The sequence below is a fragment of the Benincasa hispida genome, chromosome 7, assembly GCF_009727055.1.
Source record: "Benincasa hispida cultivar B227 chromosome 7, ASM972705v1, whole genome shotgun sequence".
Taxonomy (NCBI): Eukaryota; Viridiplantae; Streptophyta; class Magnoliopsida; order Cucurbitales; family Cucurbitaceae; genus Benincasa; species Benincasa hispida.
In genome coordinates this window covers 39,316,185-39,332,567 of record NC_052355.1, presented here as the reverse complement: position 1 = coordinate 39,332,567, position 16,383 = coordinate 39,316,185, and the positions used below count along the sequence as shown (strand labels likewise).

General features: G+C 34.9%; 2 protein-coding genes across 15 annotated transcripts; one reads left to right on the top strand and one right to left on the bottom strand.

Annotated features, from left to right (window-relative positions):
- Positions 1–816: 816 nt before the first annotated feature.
- Positions 817–9,650, top strand: LOC120081483 (CDP-diacylglycerol--serine O-phosphatidyltransferase 1-like). 12 transcript variants are annotated; one of them, XM_039036407.1, is made up of 14 exons: positions 818–1,408; positions 3,687–3,877; positions 4,176–4,274; positions 4,422–4,487; positions 4,578–4,637; positions 5,226–5,316; positions 5,486–5,540; positions 5,643–5,722; positions 5,837–5,953; positions 6,865–6,949; positions 7,936–8,027; positions 8,535–8,800; positions 8,904–8,992; positions 9,204–9,650. In XM_039036407.1, exons 2-14 carry the CDS (start codon positions 3,717–3,719, stop codon positions 9,332–9,334), a joined length of 1,392 nt encoding a protein of 463 aa, XP_038892335.1. In that variant the 5' UTR covers positions 818–1,408; positions 3,687–3,716; the 3' UTR covers positions 9,335–9,650. The 12 variants fall into 12 exon arrangements, with proteins under 12 accessions (XP_038892344.1, XP_038892335.1, XP_038892336.1 ...); XM_039036408.1 differs by having other exon boundaries at positions 818–1,412; XM_039036412.1 differs by having other exon boundaries at positions 819–1,408; positions 8,547–8,800.
- Positions 9,651–10,278: 628 nt separating this feature from the next.
- On the bottom strand, positions 10,279–15,417 carry LOC120081692 (pentatricopeptide repeat-containing protein At1g22960, mitochondrial). Of its 3 annotated transcripts, XM_039036782.1 has the most exons (4): positions 12,850–15,417; positions 12,581–12,754; positions 11,966–11,998; positions 10,537–11,857 (listed from the first exon to the last, which is right to left on the bottom strand). In XM_039036782.1, exon 1 carries the CDS (start codon positions 15,168–15,170, stop codon positions 12,981–12,983), a length of 2,190 nt encoding a protein of 729 aa, XP_038892710.1. In that variant the 5' UTR covers positions 15,171–15,417; the 3' UTR covers positions 10,537–11,857; positions 11,966–11,998; positions 12,581–12,754; positions 12,850–12,980. The 3 variants fall into 3 exon arrangements, with proteins under 3 accessions (XP_038892708.1, XP_038892710.1, XP_038892709.1); XM_039036780.1 differs by lacking the exons at positions 10,537–11,857; positions 11,966–11,998 and adding an exon at positions 10,279–10,530; XM_039036781.1 differs by having other exon boundaries at positions 10,537–11,998.
- Positions 15,418–16,383: the final 966 nt, after the last annotated feature.

Genomic DNA, 16,383 nt, shown 5'->3' with positions numbered 1-16,383 from the left:
TTGTCGAAATACAAGTGATAAATTATGTAAGATAACAAATTATTTACGAGAAAATATTATAAATAATCTCCATCTAGATAAAGTTTTTTAAAAAAATCTCTTATGAAGATCCTACAAATTTGTAGGACTAATATTGATAAAATGTCGAACAATTTAAACTAGTGAGATATTCATATTCATTCATATATTTAGTGGTAAAAAAAACTTTTTACTAAGAATTGATAAAAAGATGCAATTTATAGATAAAAAACAGATTTCTCGTATCCGAAGAACAAGTTTATAATATTCAATTTGTAATTTGTGTAATATGACGTAAATGTTTTAAGTGTATTTTGTGTTCATAATTTTTTAAAATAAACAAAACCGCAATTTATTGTTTTTGAAAATAGACTATTTTTTAAATTATTTTTTAAAATAAGTATATCAAACACGTTTTTATTGTTTTCCTTTATTTTTTATTTTTGAAAATGTAAAAACGAAAATGAATCCTAAACCAAACAGGACCTTGATGTTTTCACAAAAAAATTAATATATAGTCAAAATAAATAAATGTCAACTGATACAATATTTATATTATCAATATCGAAGTTAGATGTTCGAAAAAAGATTATACTAAAAATATCAATTTGGATAAATTTAAGATAGATTGAAGTGAAATGTAAAACTAAATTTGAATTTTTGAAAGTACGGACCAGAAAAAAAAAAGATACTTAAAAAAAAAGAGAATAAAAAAGATACTCAAAATGCAAGATAAAATGGCAATTTAATAAAAATGAAATAAATAACAGAAATAAATAAATTAACAGAAAAAACAAAAGGCCTCAAATCTATCTTTGACCATCGCCCACACGATCTCTCTCTCATGGCATCTGTTTGATTCGCTTCTGTAAATTTGAACTTTTCTCCTCGTCTTCATCGTCTTCACTTCTTCCTTCTTCTTCTTCTTCTTCTTTTTCTCCAATCTCTCATTTTCTCAGTCTCTTCCACACACTCCCATTTCACTGTTTCTCTCTCAATTTCGCTGTGCTTGTTTGAGTTTATAGTATTTCCAGATTCAATTTCTCCGACTCTCATTACTGCTTTGTCACTCTCTACTGCGCTCTCTCTATCAATCTATCAATCAATCAATCTATCCATCTCCTTCTCGGATTTACGGTTTGGGTTCTCAATCGCACGCTTTCACCGCCGTTTGTCGGCCTTCACTTTGAACTATCCTACCCATTACGAAACAGGAATATTCTCTTTTCTGCTTTCCTTTCTCGCTTTAATCTTTTTCGCCACCGTTCCTCTGTTTCTGTCACTGTTTATGTTTTTGGGTTGATGTCTGATTTCCCTTTCTCTCGCCCTATGCGTCGTCATCATCTGCGTTCGCTTTGCGATTCTGTATTTGCGCTGTTCTTCTGACTACGTACGTATGTCTCTTCTGCTTTCCTTCACTCTTTTCCTATATCTTCTGCGGTTTTTAAAGCTTTTAGGGGAATTGATTTGTGGGTTAGTTTGTTTTTAGTTGTTTGTATTTGTGTTTCCCCTCTTTAAGTAGTTGTTAGTGAAATTTGGATTATGTTAGTTGCTGGTGGTTTGTGTTTTGGTTTGGAGTCTGGTTTCAGTTTTATTATCTGCATTTGCTCGAAACAGAATACTCTTCCTATATCTGTCGAGGACGCCGTCCTAATGGTGAATAGCCAGTTAGAAGGTTTAAAGTGGTTCTTTAAATCATATGGGTTTATGATGATAACTCTTTTCATCCGTGCTTAATCATTGTTTTAAATTACTATATTTTTATCATCATACAGTCCAGACTTACTTTTTCAATAGCTTTGGCTTTTCTCTCTCTCTCTCTTCCCCCCAAAGTTGGGTCTACTTTAGTGATGCGCTTATACTTATAGCTAGAGTGAAGGCAAAAGTTCTAAATTACAGATGGATGCTAAAGCGGGTTCTAGACTAGGGTATTTTGGATTTTTTTAATTGGAAAGATGAGAGAGAAAGACAGACAGGTTGCTCTGTTAACACCACATATTTTCATATTTACACTATTCTACATCATGATTCTTGTGTCACTGGCTTGTGGGGGTTTTAACTTCTTGATCATAGCTTACCTCAAATGCCATATTGGTTTAGTCGAGTAATGTAGAGTTAAATTAATTTCTGCTGTATGGTGATGAAGAAGCTGCTGGTTGATCTCCATCAGAATGTTTAGCGGCCTCTGCAAGGAAGACATCAAATTTAAAAGTTTCCTGTCAAATCGCGATGTTATTTTGTTAGTAGACTTATCTTGACCCAAGTGGAATTGATGTGGGTATTTTTCTCTGGATGGCTATGTGGATAGCTAGCAGCTTTCTCTCAACGAGTATTACTTTCCGTCTTAAATGATTGGAGTGATTAGAGAGTCTCTTTGACTTTAAACTTTAGATGTTGGATGTTTTGATTAGTAATAGAATGACGAGGGATGTCAATGTCAATAATTTGGCTCCTTGTAGGGTTGATTCCTTATGTTTGGCAAAGGGGATAGATCTCACATGCTTCAATGGAATGTTTTCTTGATCACTTTACCTAACGGCCCTTTTTGTGGTCCATACTTTTTGACCAAAATATGTTGGTCTGACTTGGCTGCGTGCTGTGAGGGAATTTTCTCAATGAAACTATTTACAACTTCATCGCATTAGTGGTGGAGAACCTGTTTTCTTGGTAGCATGTTTAAGAATTTGACTTTGTATGCTTTCCAATTGGTAATTTTATGATTGCATTTTCCCCCTTATGCATGCCATTGTTTCAGTAGGTGTGGCTCAGTATATGATGAATGGTTGATTAATTGTCAAAAAGATTGTTGGTTACCTTGTCAATCTGCCTGTCGTTTGCTTCCTGCTATTGTGGTGTGGCTTCTTTATATCTATTGTTGGTAGGGTCTTGGTCTTTCCTTCCCATGTCATTCAACGGAATCATCCTTTCATTCCTTTCCTTCTCTTCTGTTGCTACTGCATCTTCTTGAGGTTTTTGTTACAAAAGATTATTTCGTTCCTTATTATCATTTGAGGATTATTAGCTTGCCCATTGTGAGATTAATGCCTCCTTGATTGAAATCCACCTAAAGAGCCTTCATCTTATTGCCAACATGCCATTCCTTTCTTCTTCTTCTTCTTCTTCTTCTTCTTCTTCTTCTTCTTCTTCTTTTTTAATTATATATATATATATATATATATTATTTGTATAAAAAAACGTATGAAATTTACAAAAAGGAGAGGATCATCATGGAGTTTCAGTAAGCTTTCCCAATCGGATAAAAATGACATGGTAAGAGAAGCCTCCCGATGAATAATCTTTATCATCAGAGATGCTTTGGTTTCTTTCTGACTAAAGATTCCAAAAGAAAGCCCTTCAAAAGCCTATGTATTCAACTAATTTCACGTTTTTATTTTTTGCGAAAATCTGCTGGTTGTAAGTTAATTGAATCAGTTTGCTCTATTGATTCTCATTCTCTGGATATGTAGATGTTTGCTCTATTGATTCTCATTCTCTGGATATGTAGATGTAGATGTTTGCTCTATTGGTTCTCATTCTCTGCATTGTTGCCTACATGTCAGTTCTGTATAATTTCTTCGATTTTTTGGCCCCATCAACGTTTAGTGTATAGCTTCAGGAATTGTTGTTGTCTGTTATAACTACCAATGGTTTGCCATCATGTTTTGCAGTAGGCAAATTTGACCTTTTCAGTACAATCTATGGAACTTGTTGGTCCAAGGAGAGTGAATAAAAAGAATTACCTAATTAGAGAGAATGGTGATTCTCTTTTATCAAATGTAGATGATCTTGATCCGTGGACTGCATGGGCCTATAGACCACGCACGGTTACTTTGTTACTTCTTGGTGCCTGCTTTCTTATGTGAGTGTTCTGTTCTGTGATCATCTCTCTTTTGTTAAGGACTCCCATGCTTATTTTCTGGAATACTAAAGTAGTGAAGAATGCTTTTGCTTTCTGAGAGATGGAAGTTCATGTTTTTGTTGTAAATGGTTCTCTGGTTGATAAATAATTGAGCTTCCTCTAATTCTTCTCGGTTACATGGAAACCACTTGGCCATTTATTTTGCCTTTTCATCTTGTTAGGAACAGAATAATAACTCTCACTAAAGTTTATCTTTTGGACTTATTTTTCTATCACCTATCCTCTTCATCACTTTCAGAACCATGGTCTTCGACATTTATAGTTTTGGGTTGGATTCTAACACTTTGGATAGGAAGAATAAAGGGAGGGCACTAGAGACTCTATTTCCTAGTGCATGGTAATATTCAGTCTTGGAAGATATATAGCCTTCAATTATTTTTTTCAAAATTTGAATGAAGTCCTTTTGTTTTTCTTTCCAATGAATGCTTTTGCACGAACTAATTGCAGCAATGAATTTATTTTGTTGCACGGGTCTGTTTGTCAGCTGGGCCAGTGGAGCTCTAGATCCTGAATGCACTGCATCAAGTGATCTTGTTACATCTGTTAAAAGGTCTGCTTCAGAATGATAAATATTTCTCCTTCAAGAACAAGTAATTGTCTTTTCCTCTTGATAAACTTTAGTTTATGCTGCTTCTCATAGGGGTGTGTGGGCAATGATCGCTGTATTCCTTACATATTGCTTGCTTCAAGCTCCTTCTACGTAAGTAATTATTTCAATTTCAGAAATAAGAGTTTGCTTATAGTTTTTTGGTGGTTTGACTTTTATCATAGGCTATCAATTTGTAGAGACTTGATCACTGTGGTCTTTAGAAGGACTAATGAATAATGATTTAACGCATGATTTGGCCATCATTATAAGATGTTTTAATTTTCGATGAATGAAGATACTTTGTTTTGCTACTTGATTCTTCTAATCAATTGGAGTTTCTCGCATCTAAATCCTTGTAACTACCGTGTTTTGATTTATTTAGACTGGGGTGGTTTTCTATAATCTCCTTGACAGAGGAAAATCTCTTCCCTCTGGCCTTGTTTGATGAGTTCTTGTTTCATATTCAAATAATAATGCTGTTTTTAGGGGAAAATGTGTGTTTGTGTGTATTTTGAGAACATTATCGTTCATTTGTTTTTTTTTTCCGTAACTTGAATTTTATATTACTGTAAAAGGAAAGAGAATAATATTAATTTGAATTAGCATAGTTCTTTAGGGGATTGAGTTTTGATGGCACGAGTCTGAATATTTCATCATTGTATGATTCTTTTACCCAGATTCATAATATCTGTCTTGCAGGATTCTTATTAGGCCGCATCCAGCCGTATGGCGCTTAGTACATGGTTTGGCTGTCATTTATCTTGTAGCACTCACATTTTTACTTTTCCAGGTATACATATCTTCAAAGTTCTTGGATTAATATATACTTCGACTGTTCATATTTTGCATCTTCCTTGATAAAACCATTTAGCTACTCTCATGCCACTTAGCATTCAAAATATAGTGAAGCTTCAATAGCTCTGTATGCTGTATTTGCTCATCCATAAATTTATTTTCAGAAACGTGATGATGCTCGAGAATTCATGAAATTTCTTCATCCTGATCTAGGCCTTGGTAATAAGTTTATGCCTTTAGATCATGGACATTTGTCTTATGGCGTTTTCTTTTCAACTTCGTGTTCTAATTAATTAATTTTTCTTCTGATTATTCATTTAGAGCTTCCTGAGAGATCATATGGTACTGATTGTCGTATATTTGTTCCCGAAAATCCCACAAGCAGGTTTAAGAATGTCTATGTATGATTTCTTCTTTTCCAATTTCAATAGCTTTCTCTCATGTGCTTCTATGAATTTTGTTTATTAGTATATTCTCGAGGCACTTCATGTTTCTGATTATGTTTGTTTACTCAGGCAACATTATTTGATGAATTTGTTCCTGCTCACATAATTGGATGGTGGGGTAAGGCTATATTGATCCGTAATCAGCCCCTTCTTTGGGTACTATCAATTGGGTTCGAGTTAATGGAGGTTAGATATATATACATATATATTGTTTTTTCCATCCTTGCAATGTTGCTATCATTTGGTTCCTAAAGTAGTCAACTATTTATTCAATTTTGTTGTTAATGTTGCAAAGGTTTCAACTTTATCTAGAGAAGTACAAAAGTTTCAATCAAGCAGTTAGATTTGAAATTAATTATTGAGAATGAATATATATTTCAAATTAATTATTGAAATGGAACCCCGCTAGTCCATTACTAGAGGGAAAGAAAGTAGAGGTCGCAAAGTTATATGGAAATTTGACAATTTCCAAAGCATCGTGATCGAAGAAAGGGTTATATAAACAGAGAAAAGAGCTGGTTGTATAAATGGCAAAAGATCTCTACAAAATCTGTGGAAGGGCAAGAGTTCCATAAGTGGAGAGAACGGGAAGTTCGTACTAACTTAGTGGAGTTGCCAAAATTTTGAAAAGGGTGGTGTGGCTTTTTTTCACCCAAAAAAAAAAAAAAAAAAGGAATGAGATCTGGAGTGTCATTTGATAAAATCTAATTTAGTGAGTTCTTTATTTATTAGGGTAGGGTTGGTTGAGTTTTCCAATTAGGTTAGAAAAGAACGGGGATATTTTTTATTTATAAAAAATATATAAACTTGAAGAGATTAGTAGCTTTTTAAAAACTCTATTACTATTCTATTACTTGGTTTTATTTGGGGGGACTTGGCTGAAAATTGTGATGTCATGAGGTCACTGGAACTTCTAAAGTAAAATAGGAACATAATCGGGGAAAAAAATGATGTGTACTACAAGACCAAGACCAAATAATGTATTAAGCTTGTTTCTTCATTTCATGACCTTTTATGTTTTTTTTGTTTGTAATCATTGACTCATGCAATTTCTCACTCATTTCGGCCATTTAACTGTAAACTCTCTTATTGTCTAGCTTACCTTCCGCCATATGCTACCAAACTTCAACGAATGCTGGTGGGACAGTATTATCCTTGACATTTTAATTTGCAATTGGTTTGGTGAGTTCCTCGCTCCTAGAAAAGAATAGAAACTGGAAATTACTTGGTCTGTATATATTTAAGCATATAATATCAATTTTCATATGCTCTTTTGTCCTTTTATGAAACCCTGGTTATGGATTTTTCACAGAAAATATTATGCTTCACGTGGATGATATGGCTATGAATATGATATGGACATGGTTTTTAATTACCGAAAAGCGTGGTTATAGTATGCAACAATCTTTATGTTAAAACTTGCCACTATCTTAATGTTGTTAGTGTTACCAGACTCCTGGTAGGTTTACAGTTGAACTGACTATGACGAGCATACGCTTTTCCAATTTAATGATCAGTCAGAATGTTTCCTTTATGTTATTGTGCCATTGAAAAACCATTATGACCGGTGGGATTGACGGTTGATGTGAGGCCATTCAGCTCAAACTTTCCCGAACTGCATTCGTTCAAGTCCATATTGATTCTTCTTAGGTATTAGTTCTTAGTTCTCTCCTTTGTGACATCTTTCTTACCTGTTTTCTCAGTGTTATGATGAGTCGTATGGTTAGCCATACTCAGAGTAAGTGTGGAGTTAGAAATTCCTATTAATGGTTCCAGTTGCAAACCATGGATTTACTGCGGCTGCTCTTGATCAGCAAAATGCTGTGCAAATTTATCTCCTTATTCTATGTTTTTAGGATTACTCTATGAGGTGATGTAGGAATATTCCACGTTACATGTCTAATGTTATCAAACCTCAAAGTAACGATTTGAGTATAATTGTGATGGGTGGGAGTATAGGTGTGCATTCTTTGAAGAGTTTCTAGCAATATGGAAGTAAAGACCGACCGGTCATTGCCTTCTAGCTGTTTTGTCATACAAAGTCCAATTCCATAAATTCTATGATTGTGTGGTGACTTTGGACTACAAGGTTAAAGAATGGATGTACAGGATTTGCTATTAGTTTGTGTTTAGTTGAAGGGTCCTCATTTCTATTACTTGTTTTGCAGGAATATGGGCAGGGATGCGTACTGTTCGATATTTTGATGGGAAAACATACAAGTGGGTTGGTCTAAGCCGTCAGCCTAATATTATTGGAAAAGTAAGTCTTGCATTGATTTCCTATCAATAAACAAAACTAATCAAGTATTCTGTTCCTTACTGATGGGAATTATTGCCCTGACTGTGATTAACGATTAACTTGAGTGCTTACCAAGATATTTTAATATGGTACCGGTAATTCTGGATCTAGATGAAATGGAGAAAGTTATCTTATGAAGAATTTAGAGAGAGAAGGAAACTCCAAATATGGGAACATCAACCATGAGCTGACTGACAAGTTTATCTGGCAAACTTGCTTGGCTCTTCTGATATGTGACATTTCCCATTTTTAGGAATGCACATTTCCACTTATTTCCGAATGTATTCAACTGTATTTAATTACGGAAGAAATGTACTCAGCCATTGTCTTTTGGGGGCTGCTGCTGGGTTGAGGGGAAGTTCTATGTTTTTTTATTTTTTTATTTTATGAATTATCATCATTTCCTTGAAATGCTTCGGGTATGCCTCTTTCAGTTGAACGACTGTGCTACGATCTAACAGTGCGTAGTCTTATATCCAGGTGAAACGGACCTTGGGACAGTTCACTCCAGCACAATGGGATAAAGATGAGTGGCATCCATTACTTGGTCCATGGCGTTTCATTCAAGTTCTTGCTCTTTGCATCGTCTTCTTGACGGTGGAGCTTAATACATTCTTTTTGAAGTATTGTCTCTGGGTTCCTCCTAGAAATCCTGTAATAGTATACAGATTGGTCTTATGGTGGTTAATTGCCATACCGACAATGCGCGAGTACAATGTTTACCTTCAAGACAGGTTCTCTCTCCTACCCTCTCTATGTGTCTCTGTTTGGGATTCATGAATCTTTTAATACATTAGTGAAAACATATATAGAATCTGATGGAAATTCTTATTCCAGGAAACCTGTGAAAAAAATTGGGGCATTTTGTTGGCTCTCACTGGCCATTTGCGTGGTTGAACTTCTAATTTGCGTCAAGTTTGGACATGGTCTGGTTCTTTCTTTCTTTCTTCTTTTTTTTTTTTTGAAAATATATGGAATGAGGGATCGAGTTTCTGATCTCGATGTTATCGTAAATACTTGATGCCAGTTGAGTTAACTCATTTTGGTGTTTGGTTCTTGATCGTGGAGAACTTGTTCCTCTATTGTTCATTGATGAAATCCTAATACATTTCCTTTTATCTGTGGTCTGTTTTTTAGGTTTATATCCTAAACCAATGCCATCTTGGTTGGTGCAATTCTGGATAACTGTTGGAGTTTCCCTTGTATTATTCCTGCTTATTTGGACCTGGCAACTTCACCAATTAGTTGCAAGGAAAAAGTGGAAATAATTTTTATTGAATTTCTTCATAGGGAAAAAGGAAAAAGTATTTTTTTTAAAAAATTTATTTCATGGGACTCCCATTCACATAATGTAAAATTTTTAATGCATTTTGTAGATAGCATCAGGTTTTCCATAGGGTAGTGGTAGAGTCGACGTTCAACAAAGTCAACGGGAGATTTTTCTTTGGGGAGAGGGAAGAATGTATTCTATGCTTAAAAGGCTAATACGTTTGATCATCCACCCAAATGGTGGTCTACATCATTTTTATACTGTGCAACTCTTATAAAAATTAATTCATTTGGCATTTGCATTGCCTTCCTACACATTTTTCTTAATTGCAAATCCAATGTTATTTTATGTAAATTGAAATATGATTTAACAAATACATTTATGGTATATAAATTTTGGATTTATAACATGGTTATTAACTCATTTTATCTCCAATCATCTACGAATACTTATTTTAACCGTCGGTACCATAAAAAGCCTAAATGTATTTATATATACGAGATTTAACCTACAACATCTAAGGCTCATTTTTAAACAAAGTTAAAAGACTAATAAAGAAAGGATATGAGTGCAAAGGTTGTGTTTGGAGTTTTTTGAAACAATCCAAAAAATTGAGTTGGTAGAGTTGCTCAAGAAACCGTCTTTAAAATCCGAATCGAGTTAGATTGTTGACTTATTTTTTTCCTTATTAATTTAAAATACTTGAAATAAATTGAATAAATTTAACCCAACTTAGATAAAAAATAAAACTAACCTAATCCAACCATTATAGTTTGGGTTGGATGGTTTTTATAGGCAAGTCTAAGTAAATGCAGGTGGAAGCAAAATTGCCCATACCTTAGAAGGACGACCACCTAGGCCTTTGGGCATTGCAGTGAATATATTTTTATGTGGCAGAATGTGTGAGAGAGAGGGTATATTACAAGATTAAAACCAGGGACATGAACGAACCTGCAAATTCAAACTATCTTGAAGGAGAAACCTGCTGCATAATTTATACAATGGGGAGAGAACCTTCCATATTTTAAAGAAATGTCTACATGAAAGGATATTATCAATCAACTTATCCGTTTATGTTGTACAATAAATGTGTATAATTCGATATGCTGGTACTGTTAGTGGTTGATCATCAGACTTGGCAGTTTGTTTCCATTGAAGCAGGTCCAAGAACTCCACAATCTCTGTTAGTAGTGACTGTACAGTGGCCAAAAGAATGACAATAATGGCATACAAATAAGTTCTGTTTCTTGAATTGATATTAAAAAAAAGGGAAAAAAAAAAACAAGCATACAAAAATCTTCCACTGAATTGTGAGGGGCAACTAGATTGAAAGGAAGAGCAGACTTGGATAACACAAAGTCAAATAGATGAGAAATATAATAATACATTAATATTTCCTGTCAACAGACAACAAAGATATAGATCTCATCAAATATTGCCAACGTTTCTAATTGTTTCACCCTCCTAGTTGTTCACTGAATAATTACAAAGCATTTACAAAAAAACACTTCAGGCAGCCACGAGCCATGACAATGAAAAAGAAATCAATTGCTATAACACTGCGTCTGCCAAGAAAGATTTCACGCCCGATTCTCTACATTATTGGCAACTCAAACTACATTCAATATGCCAAAATGGTGGGAGGGATCCATCTTTTAGCAGAAGGAAAATTGGAATTCATAAGAAAACAACACTACAGATCTTTTCTTGAAAGAGTGGTTCTGTTCAAATTTGAAGAGATAATAATTAAACTCATGAGATTATTAAAATGGCCTTGAAATCAACTTTTCGTTAGTGGCACAGAAGAGGGATATGGCTAACTTATTTCATATTTTCTTATGTTGCATCTTAGTTTCCTTTTTTTTTGTTAATCTTTCATACGATTCTTTGTGGTGCTTCTCCTCCCCTCCTTTTCTTTCCTCTCTTCTCTTCCTTCAAATCTCTAAAACTATTTGCAAGGAAAAGGAAAGGTTTAAATATTACATTAGCCCTGCTACTTTGGCTTTGGTTCATTTTGGCTAACGTACTTTCAACTTTTATTTATAATAGTCTTACTTTCAAAGTGTCCATTTGATCCCTATTTGCAAACTTTTACCTTTAATACAAATGTATCGCTACATTTTAAAGAAATTTAGTGAACGAAGTGAGAGCTAAAATTTTGATATAAAAATGGACTAAAAATGAAAATTTAGGGACCAAAATGATGATTTCTTAAAACTACATGGACAAAAATAGACATTTTGAAAGTATAGAGACATTTTTTTTTAAAAAAAAAAGAAAAAATAACAAAAGTATAAGCATGGACCAAAATGAACCAAAATCGAAAGTTTAGGAATCAAAGTAGTATTTAAACCAAAAGAAAACTACAGTATTCTCCAGCCCAACGTCTTTCAAATCTAAAAAAAAGCGGCAAGCCTTCTTTCCAACTTCCAATTTTCCAACATAGGCAGTTACGCCATTGCAGGCGGAACTGAATACAGGGCTGATTCTTTGGTGGCTTTGGAGTGTTTGGTTCTGGCATCTAAAGCAATTGCCACAACAAATTTAGTGTGTCAGGGTGATGTGAAAGAGTAAAGATCCAAAAGCGATTTTATTGCAGTTATGATTATGGCTAGGACAACTTTCTAACCTTATGCTACCACAGATGGCGTACGCAAGAATGCTTTCATAGGAGAAAGAGAGATCATATCAGTGTAAACATACATTATACCCAAAAATAAAATTAAAATATCCAACAAGCACTTGAAACTTAGGATTTGGTACCTACTTATTTTTCTTATATTTTCTTAATTTTTAAAATATAGACTCATTATTTACCCATAATCTCTTATGAATTCTATTTTTAAAAACTATAAAAGTAGTAGTTTTAAATATATTTTGGAATTTGACCAGAAGTTCATATTTGCTTTAGAAAATATGATCTTAGTCTTGGATCTTCTGGATTGGAGTTCATTTCTATAGCTAGAGTTGGTCTGTTGGAACCCCTCCTTTTTGTAGCCATTACTAAACATTAATGGACAGAAACCATTACTAAACATTAAGGGACTGAAGAATAATTGCCTTTTTTCTTTTCCCCTCATGGAGGTAAATTAATCATATGATATCGATTATTACCTCATGTTAATGATAACTTTTAACTTACAATAGAAGATACAAGTTGATGACCTCCCCTCCCCTCCAAAGTACTTGAAAACAATTAATATAACGTTCCCAAAAAATTTACAGTTTGGAATCAAATGTATACCTGATACAGTGATGATCACTATATAAACCAATCTTGTGTGACGATCAACGTCTTTGTCCAACAGAAACTGATTTCAGCTTCAACTCTGTTGCAGAAAGTAATGGACCAACAATGGAATTATGAAATGCATCCTCAATCCATAAAGCTTCCAAACCACCGATTAGCATTTATATCCTGTAAAGCACACACTATTAATTACAAACAAGAATTTGCCAAAAATATGTCAGATTGAATGTCGTGAAGATACATGAACTTGAGAAAATTCTTACTTAATGAATTATTTGAGGTTAATTGCTTCAATAAAATTCTGAGAGGCTAACCATCACTTGATTGGATAAATATACACTAGATACATCAGTCTCTAACTTGAGTATCCTGGAATCCACCATTTCCTTTATCATCACCTGGCATTAACATTATCTTCAACATTTTGAGTCAGACTCTCTACACACTGTAGAGCATGGACTTTATAATCCGTATGTAGACTCTTAAGAAGCACACTATGTGTAAAAGAATCAGGCTGAATTCCTCTATCTAGCATTTCTCCGTACAATCTTAGAGCTTCTTCCCAGTAACCCATATTGCAATTCTCATTTATTAATAGGGTATAACTGAACTTATTTGGAAGAATTCCTTTTTCTTCCATCTCATAAAAATATTTATAAGCATCCTCCATTCTCCTCACCTTGCAAAGACCATTAATTATAGCATTGTATGTAATCACGTTTGCTGGAACACCCTTCTCCAGCATTTTCGAGAAGTACATAAATGCTAGATCCAGCATTCCCACAGCTGCATGTGCACGAATGAGAACTGTATATGTTACTACAGAAGGGGCTACACCCTTGCTGAGCATTTCATTGAAAACCTCTCTAGCCTTCCTCAAGTGCCCTCTTTTCATGAAACCATTAATGATACTAGTATAAGTGACATGATCCGGAACAAGACCATCATAAACCATGTTCTCTAACAGATCACACGCTTCTTCAAAATTTCCCTGTTGGCAAAGTCCATGCACAAAAACATTGTATGTGACAAAATCTGGAGGAAAACCCTCTGCTAACATTTCTTCTCGCATGCTAAACGCTAAAGATGTATCACCGATCTTCATTTCTCCTGCTATTCGAGTAAGGTAAGCAAAACGATCAGGCTTCAACCCTTTGCACAACATCTCATTAAAGAACCCTCTAGCCATTGATAAATTCCCCAACTTGTAAGAACCATTAACTATTATAGTATATGTAAAGATGTCAGGGAATAACCCTAGATCAGTCATTTCCTTTTTCAACTGCAAAGCAACATCCAAGTAACCCAACCTGCAAAGACCATATATAAGTATATTATATGTTACCACAGTCGGAACAAGATCTCTGCATTTCAATTCATCAAACAATAGAAATGCCTCACTTATATACCCAGTCCTACAGTAACCATACAGTAGGATATTGAACGAAACTATGTCAGGCGTAAAATTGCTTCTCAACATATCGGAAAACTGCAGTCTAGCATCAGTCACTTGCCCCCACTTGCAAAGGCCGTACATCAGAGTATTATAAGTTGATAAAGTAGGGAAAGCTCTTCTATTCGTCATTTCTTCCACAAGATCAAATGCTTCAACAAACAATCCTTTCTTGCAGAAACCATAGATCAAAGGATTATATGTGTACGCTGAAACATTGAGCCCAGAACTCAACATTTTCTCAATGAGTTCCTTTGCTTGTTCAAGCTCTCCTTCCTTCGACAACCCATTAACCAACACATTGTATGTTACATCATTTGGGAAACACCCTCTCTTTTGCATCTCTGATAGAAGCTCTAAAGCTTGATGTACTTTCCCCTCCTTGCAATAGGAATCCAGCATAGTGTTATACGTGACAATAGTTGGCTTAATCCCAAACTGTTCCATCATCCTATACACAGTTTTAGCTTTACTCACGAGATTCTCATCTCTTAAAACCCTGAGAATCCTATTACAGTTCTTGACATCAGGCAGTAAACCTTTCCGAATCATTTTATAAAAGACCAACAAGCACTCATCAACCATTGATTTCTTCGTGTATATCAACAATAGAATATCAAGAAGCTTAATTAAAGCCTTTAAACACATATTCCCAGCAATTAAAACATCGACAACTCCGTGCATTTCAATGCTAACCACCCTCTCCATCACCCAATACGCAGGACGCATCAAACTATTCTGAGCAAGAATATCAAGAATAGCACAAAACACAAATTCTGACCCCTTAAAATCGGGTTGAGCCATGACCCATCGGAAGAAACGCAAGGCAACTCTAGGCCTGATTCGAATGGAATCAAGGACTCGAATAAACAAATGAGGGTCGATGATCACAGCACCAAATTGATCGGAGACCCAATTATTGTCGCAAAAGGCCCAAGGCTTTTGTTCAATCGTATCAAAGATAAGGTCTCTATAATGGTTTTCCGATAGGGCTGGTATGGCGTTGTTTGAAGTGCAGGAATGGAGGAATGAAGAGAAGGGAAGGAGAAGGCGTACCTTGAAAGAGAAGGGGTATGTTGCAGCGGTGGTAGCTATGGCTTTTGAAGCTCTAACGCAGAAGCAGAGGGTCATTGAGTAGAGAAGCTACACCATGCGCGGAAATGGCGGTTCTACTGAAGAAGTAGGAATCTGGGTGAAGGAGAAGAAATGGAGTTGAGGTTCAGAAGAAATTGCAAACACATATTGAATATGACGGCGTGGCTCAACTCAGACGCCGCAATTGTTCCACCTTCGCTCTCCCCTGCCCTCGGTTCCAGATCTCACCCCCTATAGACCGGATAAATTTACAAAATAACCCAAAAACTAAAAACCTTTTTAGGAATGACCTTGGTCTAAAAACTTTTCTTTTTGCCACATGAAATATTAGTTATACCCTATTTTTCAAAATCAAATGATATAACTGAAGCCAGACCCTATTCCATTGTTTTACTAAGCGATTGTTCACATTTTCTCATATTCTCGATTTTTTTATGTCAATTTTCTCTTAATTTTTCTTTGTCTTTAACGTCGTCTTTGATCAGTTCTTCACTGCTCATCAGTCATTTCTACATATTTTCCACCATCATTCTCGTGATCTAAAAGGTATTATACCCATTTCCTTCAATGCATGTTGATTTTTCCTTTTAGCCGTAACAAAATGGTTTAGTGTTCACTTAGTTTAACGAAACTGTTCGCTCATCAATTTATTAAACGATCTCCTGACTTTAATTAAACGATCTCTTGACTTTAATTTAAACGATCCCTTGACTTTAATTAAACGATCATCTAACTTAGGTTAAATGAATGCCCAATTAAGGTTAAACGATCGCCCAACTTAGGTTAAATGATTGTTTTGTGTAAACGATCCTTTAGGATTTGGTAAATGATTGTTTAAGTTTTATTAAACGATCTTTTATTTATTGCTACAATGTATATGTTTCTAACAATTTACTAAGATGGTCGTCCTTGCTAAGAAATATTTCCCTGCTACTGTCTCTTGCATGGTCCACAAAATGAATGACCTAAGAAGAAACTTACCACAGAGCATATGGTGATGTTTAAGAAAGCGTGCTTTGGTCCACTGCTGGATGTGGACCTTGTGTTTAATGGGCAACTGTTCCACCATTTTTTGTTAAGGGAGGTTAGCGATGAGAACCGGGATTTATAAGCTTCAACATATTGGAGAAGAAAGTAACATTCACCCAAGATGATTTTAATCTAATAACTGGGTTGTGGCCGACCGAGGAAACAATTGAAAGAGATACAAGCAGTAAGAGACTACAACATCTATTGCTCAGATCGAAGG